General features: G+C 41.7%; 1 protein-coding gene across 1 annotated transcript in view; it reads left to right on the top strand.

Moving 5' to 3' along the window:
* TBC1D8 (TBC1 domain family member 8) overlaps positions 1-10139 on the top strand; it is a 50680-nt gene that overhangs the window by 2447 nt on the left and 38094 nt on the right. Inside the window, exon 2 of the mRNA XM_015422690.1 lies at positions 7215-7370. Within this exon, the coding sequence (XP_015278176.1) occupies positions 7215-7370 (156 nt within the window). The remainder of the gene's footprint in view (positions 1-7214; positions 7371-10139) is intronic.

The raw sequence follows: 10139 nt of genomic DNA on the forward strand, positions 1-10139 counted from the left end.
TTCCCAGGCCTTGCGCAGCAGCGCAGGCCTGGAGAAGCGGCACTGGGGGGTTGGGGAGGACTCTTCAGGGCACTGTGCGGCTGTGCGGGCCTGGAGAAGTGGCACTGGGGGGTTGGGGAGGGCTGTCCAGGGCCCCACGCTGTTGCGCGGGCCTGGAGAGACGGCGCTGGGGGTTGGGGAGGGCTCTCCAGGGGTCCGCACAGCTGTGCGAGCCTGGAGAGATGAAGCTGGGGGTTGGGGAGGGCTCTCCAGGGCCCCGCGCAGCCCCGCAGGCCTGGAGAGACAGCGCTGGGAGGTTGGGGAGGCCTTTACAGGGCCCTGAAAGGCTGGGGAGGGAGATAACAACTTACCTTGCTTCTTCTTTGTCCTCCCTGGCTGACTGAGGGGAGGGCTGCTGGGAGCAGGGGGCGGGGCTTGCTACATATCCCCGCCCCCATGCCTCCTCTCTGCCGGAGTGTTGCTCTGGTGAGCTCCGGCTCAAAAAGAGGCCTGTCCTTAATTGCAAATGGGTTCTAATGATTTATGTCAAAGAACTACTTTGAGGTGTTGTTGTCTGGAGGATGTTCTTTCTCCAAATACCGAGTCCCACCAAGAAAGATTATGATGAACAGTATGGGATTTTTTTTAATCATCTGGATTTTGCTAGAATAATTTTTTTATTTGTACCAGTTTGAGGCTTACCTCCTTTGTAGTTCCCATTTCCCTTGCTTTCCTTTGGATGAGACTATGCTTTACTCCTTTCCAAAGAAAAAAACCACAATGATCGTCAAAAACAAAGTAGCATTTTTAACGAGTAATTATTATTTAGTTCCTATTCTGAGCAGGATTTCAAACTGTCAAATGCATTTTTATAATTTATTTTATTATTATTTGAAACATTTAATAACCTCCTTTTTTTCTTATGAAGCTCAAGGCTACCTGAAATATGTGTGTGTATAAACACACAAAGTAGAATACATAAAACCAAAATAACTGTTTAGGACTGCTAGTCACTTAATCAAATGCAGTCCTAAAATAAAACTTAAAAAAATATTGCTATTTTTATTATTCTATTAGATAACATATGGAAAAAACTAATTTTACTCCTATAACAATGTTCTGCTTACTGTAAATGAGATCAGGCTTCATTTAACATGTTAATTTTATCCTTTCCCATTACTGGAATTCAAAGGCTGTCATAGTTTTCCTCTCTTTTTCAACTTACCATATCAACAAATCTCTTTAAAGGAGTGCTTGTGTTTCTTCAGACCTCCCCTAAGAAATTGCCAAATTATAAAGTAAATAACAGTTTGAACAAACTTTGTAATTCCTGAAGGCAGCAACAGAAAAGCGCAGCTTCAGAAGGCCAGAATGCTGAAACTTTTTGTGAGTCTTCTTCCCCCCCCCCACGCCCGCATGGATAACAATTGGAGTTATTGCATGGGTGAATAAAGTTAGCATTACTTGTGAATGCCCATAGCTCTTGTTATATGTGAAGAAGTGTATGTCAAAAATAGTATACTTTCAATCAGGGGTCATTTCGTAGAAAAAGAGCTAGGGGATCTCATTAGCATAACTCATTAGCATATGCCACACCCCCTGACATCAGGGGCCCGGCGGTGGACCTGCAAGGCCAGCGGGAGTGCGAGGAAGCCCCGCCAAGGCCCTCCCTGGCCCCAGGCAGGCAGGGGTGGGGAGAGGTGGGGAGGAAGCAACTTACCCTCCCTCTTCTCCTGCCTCCTCCTGGCTGAATGAGGGCTGGAAGCGGGGCGGCCGGAAGCAGGGGGCGGTGCTTCGTCATGTGCGCACCTCACCCGGGGGAATTGTGTCCCCCTGCGCTCCCCCCCGAAATGACCTCTGCTTTCAATATATCTGAGGTTCATAGGATGATAAAGATGTCTAGAGTCTGCACAAATTATAACAGATAATAGTATCTAGTAGGGCAACTGTAAGGACTCTGTAGGTACTTTAAATATAGTCTTTCCACATTTTCAACTCAAGAATTTGTTGCACTTTTGTTTTGTTTTGTCTGTTTGTAATCATGGTTGCCAGGCCCTGACGCTTGGACTAGTAGCAAGACAAAAATTTGAAAAATGTCTTTTAGGCAGGCGGCAGCGATGTCATTCACAGGGAAGACCCAGAAGTGATGTCAGTCCCGTCCAGGAATTGCCAGAAACGCTGTGGTTTTACCAGAGAGTTTCTACTAATTCCTGAAGAGGTCTGATGTCACTTCCAGCTTTTACCAGAAGTGCTGGCTGCCCCCTGTGTCCCCTCTTTGTTCTCCTGCAGGTTGCCAGGCCTTGCGTTGTCGTCCTGTTTGTAATATTGGTTAAGCTGTGAGTTAGTGATCCACCCAAGACCAATGCTTACACTGTTCTTTTCAAGTACAGTACCGTTATTGGCATAGTAAATTTAACTACACTGTTCTTTACCATTCTAGATCCCGAAAAACGGAACTGGAAAGTCTTGTTACCTGATTCAATGGATCAAAACTGATTTTCACTTGGTTGTTTGGTGAATTCTAGGGTATTTGTGCGATCGGTTAGATGGCATGTAGTGTAGAGCTCATTCTATAATTTTTATTTTTCCCTCATGTGATGATACATCTGATAGTGTATAGTGTAAAACTAGAACAAAACTAGAGATTGTTTAATGGCGTTTCAGTGCAAACAAGAAAAGGTAATTCTGTGTTCACTACTACCATCAGATAAGATGTTATATTGCACTAGCGCTAGTGAAATCATGGTAAAAGTTGTGTTGCTAAATTTGGACTGTTATATTTTCTGTTTGCAATGCAATAGTACATAGTGTTTGAACATAGTACGTAGCGTCTGGGGTTTGAACTTCAGGAATATGGGGCTGCCGTTTCCCCCCACAGAATACATGTAGCACAGTTAAGAAGGTAGAGGAAATAGTGGTTTGAACAGTTTGTCTCTTACGTGGTTTGTCTTTAAGCTGTTTTCTAATATTAAATAGCTGTAGGGTTTTAGAGGTGAGGCTGTCTACTTGTAATGTTTTGGCATGTCTAATAAGTGGGATTTACGAAGATCTTTCCTAAATATTGGGGTTTTATTTTCAGTGTTCCAGCAATGTCCCCATGGCATTCTGTATTTATTATATTTAAAACATTTGTTAGCAGCCTTTCTTCCTTGTGGCAGCGTACAAACATATATAAAACACATCAAATAAAACATTAAGAATATAACCAAATCTTTTAAAACTGCTTCTGAAGTTAACCAAACACAGTCCTAAATAAAGCTGTCTTCAGCTGCCTGGCTCCTAAAGATCAAAAGTGAGGGGGCCAGGTGCACCAGCCTGGGGAGGTTATTCCTGGGGAAGCTACCATTGAAAAGGCCCTCTCTTGTGTACCTACCAAATGAGCTTCTTTGATAGATGGGACAGTCAGGAGAGCCTCTCCCTGTGGTCTTAATTTCCAAGCAGGAAGATATGGGAGGATACGGTCTGTTACATACCCAGTCCCAAGCCATGTGGTACGCATTTTGATAGTGTTAGCAGCACTGGATGCTTTAGGTTCCCTACTTCTGCCCTGTGGTCCTTCTAGGGATCCCATTCCCCAGTTAGGGGACAGGGGATCTCCTGGGTTTTCAGGCTCCTGCCTGCTGCCGGCCAGCTGGGGGAAATCCCGCCCTCAACGCGATGTACTGACATCACACTGAAGTGATGTCATTGACGTCACATAGTGACTCTCTGGTTTTTAGGCAAAACTCTATGGTTTGAGGGCAATCTTACCATAGAATTTTGTCCAAAAACCAGAGCATCGCCTGCAACATCACCGATATGATAACGTCACTCCCCCGCCCCCCGAAAGTGCCTCCCCTGCCGGTGCAATCCTCGGACCTGGCAACCTTAAGTCCTTCTGCTTCCAAACTCTATAGCAAGAATAACGATATTATTTATAAAGCTGAGCATTTTTAAACATGATTATTAAAAAATGTGGTTGAGTGTTTTATGTACACTTGGGATGACACTGTGGACAACTTATTTAGTACATTTTTATTTCACCCTTCCTCCAAGGAGCTCCCGGCAACATACTTTGGTTTTCCCTCTGTCATTCTGCCTTCACATTAACTCTGTGGGGTAGGTTAGGCTGAGAGAGTGACTGTCCCAAGGTCACCCAGTGAGCCTTGTGACACAGTGGGGTCTCCCAAATTGTAGCTCAGTACTTGAATCACGGTTCTCTACTATTTGATACTATAGGCATGTGATGGAGCTTAGCAGCTTTGGTGCCATAATGTGTATAATCCTAGTTTTAACTGTGTGTGATCCAGGGCTCTCTAGATTTCCCTTTCCAACTCTGACACTTGCATTGGAGCCTGTTCTTAAGGGTTCTCCAGGTTGTCAAAGAGAGGATAATGATGGGGGCCTTAGGGGCTAAAATGCATAAAAATTCTATTTCCTGTTAACACTCCAGCCATAGCTGTTTTTTCAAGCTCACACCATGGCACAAGCATTTTTTTGGTAAGAGGAGCTGTTGCAAACTGTTGCACCTGAAATCAGATGCTGGAGTCTGAAAGCTATAGTGTAAATGGGAAGAAATCTGCTGTACATGGCTGAACAAACAAGTCACAGCAACCGCCTTGCCTATTCAGCAATATGAGCTGATGCAGTAGAAAATTCAAGAACATGTTCAGCAAAGTATGTCCTCCCCCCTCCATGGCTGTTTGTGTGTTCGCCTCCCTTCCCCCCCCCCACAGGAATAACTTTCCAGCACTGAAGGTAAAACATACAAACAGACCAAATCCAGGAATTATGTACCATATCAAGTTACACACACATCTCTCTAAAGCAGAAGCAGCCTTTGGAGTTGCAAAACTGGAAAATAGTCCTCAATCTCCTTCTGATTTTTGTATGGAATGTTTTGAAAGCATATGTTTTGAATTGGAAAGAAAGCAAACTTGTTCCACCAATTTCAATAGGCTTCAATTGGAGTGACTCTGCATAGGATTACTCTGTTAGAGGGCTAGTCCCATTCAAACATCTTCCTGTGTGACTGTAACATCTCATGTTTCTGATGATGGATTGGATTTATATCCCGCCCTTCACTCAGAGTCTCAGAGTGGCTTGCAAACTCCTTTCCCTTCCCCTCCCCACAACAGACACCCTGTGAGGTAGGTGGGGCTGAGAGAGCTCTTTTCAGAACTGTCCTTGAGAGAACAGCTCTGATAGAACTATGGCTTGCCCAAGGTCATCCAGCAGCTGCAAGTGGAGGAGTAGGGAATTAAACCTGGTTCTCCGAGATTAGAGTCCGCACACTTAAGCACTACACCAAACTGGCACTTAACCGCTACACCAAAAGGCCCCATGTCAAAATAATGTCCCATGTGTAAAACATGCACATTGAAAACAAAGTACTGGGAGAAATAAAAAAAAATTACTGGATTGGATTCTTTGTAGTGCCAGTATAAGAAGCTGCAGAAGTGCTTCCCGCTTCAAGAGCCAGGCACCTCAGACTTTTGAAAAGGCGGTGCCAAGAGGACTTGCACGAATAAGCTACACAACATATGGGTAGCTGCACTGAAGATAAAAGTGTAACCAAAATCATTCCTCTCCTCCTCTTCCATCAGCAGACCTCACAAAGGGCAAATTTGTCCACTTTTTGGCAGGTTTTTATACTATTGCTACATATAATTCAGCTCACTTAAATTTAGCTTTTTTCTTAATCTTTTTAAAAACTTACTTTGCATTCATTTGCAGCTGGAAGTCTTGTGTGTTAACCAGTGAATGTGATAGAAAAAAGTTCATCTGAAGTGGGGGAAAAATGAGGAACTGGCTGGTAACACCAGTCATTTAGGAGAAGAGAGAGGAATTAAACATTAGAAGAAACAAGAAGTATACTTTTGTGACGTGGTGTGGAGGATTAACTTTTGATTTTTGTAAAGCCACAGGACAGGTTCCTGATATTGCTTGCACCTGCGCCACATGTTGATTATTAGTGGCTATCTGGCACCATCAACGTTGTAGGATTGTATAATATCCTGAGAGGAATAAAGAGCAGTAGTTTTAATACTTATTTTATCAGTAAATAGTTGGTTTATTATATTATTTTTATTACGTTCTGTTTTTTAAATCATAGTATTCATCCTTCTGGCCGAGTGGATTTTACTTTCCCTCCCTAGGCTCGTACTAAGTATTTCATATTTGTTACCTTCCACCTTTATCTTTGGCCGGAGTCTTCCGGGCACTTGCTTGGAAGTCAAGACTAAAGACCTTATCAGATGCTGTTTGTGGAATAATGCCACTGAATCAGAAGCAGCAAAAGATGACACTGAAAGAGGTGCCCTGATTCATGGAGTTCTGGGAAACATTTTTGTTTTCCAACTGTGGTGATACTTTGACGTTTTTTGCTGTATGAACATATGGCTTGGGGGGATCAGTGTGCTATGCCTGAATCCCAGCAGACGTGTTGGTGTTGTAGAAGTGTTGTAGACATGCTACAATGAAACTTACTCTTGAACATAGAAAAAGAAAATTACAGCTTTGTCCTGTCATTTATTTGGTGAATCTACAATATTGTATTGACTGTTCTTTCTCATGAACCAATCTCAATGAGAATTTAAAGCCTTCAATGAGAATAAAAATAGGAAACTGAGGTCTAAGGGTTTTGACTTCAGCACAACATGGATTTCAGATCTTTCTCAAATTTTGACTCCAATCTAACGCTGCAGACTGTCTAAAAGGATGGCAACTTAACCCACGTTTTTTGCTGTATGAACATATGGCTTGGGTGGATCAGTGTGCTATGCCTGAATCCCAGCAGACGTGTTGGTGTTGTAGAAGTGTTGTAGACATGCTACGATGAAACTTACTCTTGAACATGGAAAAAGAAAATTACAGCTTTGTCCTTTGTCATTAATTTGGTGAATCTGCAATATTGTATTGACTTGTTCTTTCTTATGAACCAATCTCAATGAGAATTTAAAGCCTTCAATGAGAATAAAAATAGGAAACTGAGGTCTAAGGGTTTTGACTTCAGCACAACATGGATTTCAGATCTTTCTCAAATTTTGACTCCAATCTAACGCTGCAGACTGTCTAAAAGGATGGCAACTTAACCCATCCCTTGTTTTACTGGTTCACTTCATTTTCTGAGTACCTATTTCTCTTGAGCAGGTCAGTTTTAGGGGACACTTGTATAATCAGCTACACGAAAAATTGCTATGAGAATTCATAGCCCTATGTTAAAAATTATTATTTTTTTCTTTGTATTTGTTCAGGTCGCTTGGTAGGCGCTCTGGATACTGTGCTCGATTCCAATGCCCGTGTTGCTCCGTTTCGAATTTTGCTCCAAGTGCCAGGATCACCAATTTATTCTGCCATAGCATGTGGTGAGTTATTGAATGGATCCGAAGTTTACTGGGCCGTAGCCATTGGTGAGTTGCATACCAGACAAGAATAATGTCTGAGCATGCTATGGTCTGCATGTCAGAGAAGCTGAAGGTAACATGAATGAATAACCTTGCTGTGTGCTTAAAGGCTTATTTAACAACCAAAATGTAATTTGTAACATTTCCAGTTATAGGAAATTAGTTACTTGACATTAAAAGTGCCTGAGACTGCACATATAAAGCTAGCATTTCGGGATATTTTATATGGAAGGGAGTGTGTCAGGGAGATTTTACGTGGAATTTCTACTAGCCTGTTTTAGCTTAGATACTTTAATTACAGTGCTTTGTACAGTATAGAAGTCACAGTTGTAAAATAGATTATCACTCCCTGAAAGTACAGAGCAGTCCCTTTTTATACAGATGATATTTGTACGTTTTGAAGACACAATGGAGTGAAGTAGAAAGATCTGTAAATGATGATCAAATGAGAAAATGAATTTTGTCTTTAAAATGTGCTTTGATTTTCTTCTTCTAAAACATACTTGAACCCCAGGATTAGTGGAGTACAGTTTTGTTTCTATGTAGTGTGGGGTTACTTGTTGGTTCTTTGCAAACAATCCTGTTACATTGGTTTCTTTGGCTTTGAGAGTTGCTTGTCTTGTCATATTTCTCACTAGTGTGAACAGCCTTCTTATCTAACCCTTCCAAGGTAAAAAAAAAAACTACACTACTTTGGCATTGGGGTCAGAGTGACCCCAAATTAAAGCAAAAGTAATAGAAGCCTGAAATTCTCTCAATCACGACATTAGCTACTATGGAAAAAAACTCAGGCCTCAAGATTAACTTTCTTCAGCAATGCAGGAACAAGAAGAGTAAAATTTGGAACTGGGGTCAAAAATACTCCTAATTGAAAACATCAAAAACCCACAGAAATGTAAATGGGGTCAAATTGACCCCACCATTTTTTAAAGCATAAAACACAGTTGGGAATATGTAACTGTTTATTTTTAACTTACAATATTGAAACCTAACATAATAATAGTGCAATGTGGAACAAGAGATTTAACATAATAATAGTGCAATGTGGAACAACAGTTAACAAAAAAAATGAGTTAACAGGTGACACAGGTAGAATATAAATAGGTAAAATACAGTACAGTTAGAACTTTTACAAATGAGAACTTTTTTCTCTTGAAAAGTGCCTACTTGCATGTATTGCATAGTAAAACTGCATGTTGTAAGCAGACAAAATGTGCATACTGTGTCCATTTTCTTTGGGTCTTGCAGGGAAACAATCAGCTCAATGGAGAGGTGGTTAGTGGTCATCTAGAGTTCCAGGCTGAATGGCTCCTTCGAGCTAGGAAAATGTGTATTGGTTCAGTGGATGCCTGCAGACATGGGAACAGTGCTAGAATAATTTATCAATATTTCTTGGGGTCACTAGAATCCCGATTATGGTTATGTTTAGTACTTTCACTTTCAAGCCAAGTTAAGCGGGCCAGAATGACCCCATTTACTCTTTTGAGAAAACTCAGACTTTAAAAAGATAGGCAGTGGGGAGGGAAGAGATGGACTTCAGGGCACTGCGGTTCATTGGGGAGAAAGCATAACAGGAGTTCGGTGGCTGTAGAAATCTTTAAATGGGTACACCATTTTTTCCCCATGACTTCTGGGATCAAAAAGAACCCTGATTCCTTGGAAGGGTTAAAATAACATGTTAAAAACATAGTATTAATATGGTTCTTCCATGTGTTGTTGAAGGGTGTCTCTCCTCTTTCCTTTGCTCCGTGAAGGGTGTCCCTCCATGTGTTGTTGATCCAGCTTGTGTTCCTGCTTCCTAGAAGGCTGTGGTTCCCTGATGTTTTGTCCCCTGCCCAGACCAGCTTTTTGTGCCCTGGTGCTTAATAATGAGGAATGTTCACTAAGAGGGTCTTGTAAAAATAAACTCCTCTTAACAACAGGAAGATAATTATCATAGAATCAATGTTGCATTTCATTGAGCAACAGCGTGCAGCCAGAGCATTTTGGCATCTGTATAAAGATAGGTTCATAAATGGTGGAGAAAGAGCATAAATTATTTAAATTTGTTTGCCAAGGAATGCTGCCACCAGCAGCATTTGAAACAGGCGTTCTAGGCTTGATTGCAGTCAGGAAAAACAACAGGTGGACTCTCTCTTTCCCACCCCCCCCCATTGATTTTTGCATACTGGTTCTTTGACCTTCTTGCAGTAAAAGAAGGGCAAAATTGCTAAGATCGTGCTTTGCGCTCACTTCAAGTAACTAGAGACAGACATGACCTGAGGAATGCAGTTGAGAATACACATTTACGATTCCTACGTTTTTCTATCTTGTATAGAAGTGCAAGTACGTAGAAGCTGTTCCCTTTGTCCTTACAATACACATAAGTGGTCAGCTAGAAAGATCATTACTCTGCTGATATTTATGAGGCATTTCTACGTAGGAATTTTCTGTGTATCTAATATCGTGTGTTCTGGTGTTTGTTTTGAAAAAGAAATGATAACCGACAACCTAAGAATAGCCTTGCTAATAATTTCGAAGTATCTGTTCAGCCTGTCGTGCTCACCTGTACTGCTTCTTCCACCTCCCTCCTCTTCCCAGTGCGCTTCAGTGATCGTGTACTCATCTGTGTTGCCCCCTCCTTAATCTGCCCTGGTTCTTTTCTCTGTTCACTGCATTACTGTCACAAGGATACACAGGTGTTAATAAGGTTTGTAAGACGGTGTTAGGTATGATTTGCTACAGTAGCTTATAGCCAGTTGCATTTATGCAGCATGGATATGTTTAAAGCTTTGA

Source organism: Gekko japonicus, unplaced genomic scaffold, assembly GCF_001447785.1.
Source record: "Gekko japonicus isolate JY-2015 unplaced genomic scaffold, Gekko_japonicus_V1.1 scaffold1177, whole genome shotgun sequence".
NCBI lineage: Eukaryota > Metazoa > Chordata > Lepidosauria > Squamata > Gekkonidae > Gekko > Gekko japonicus.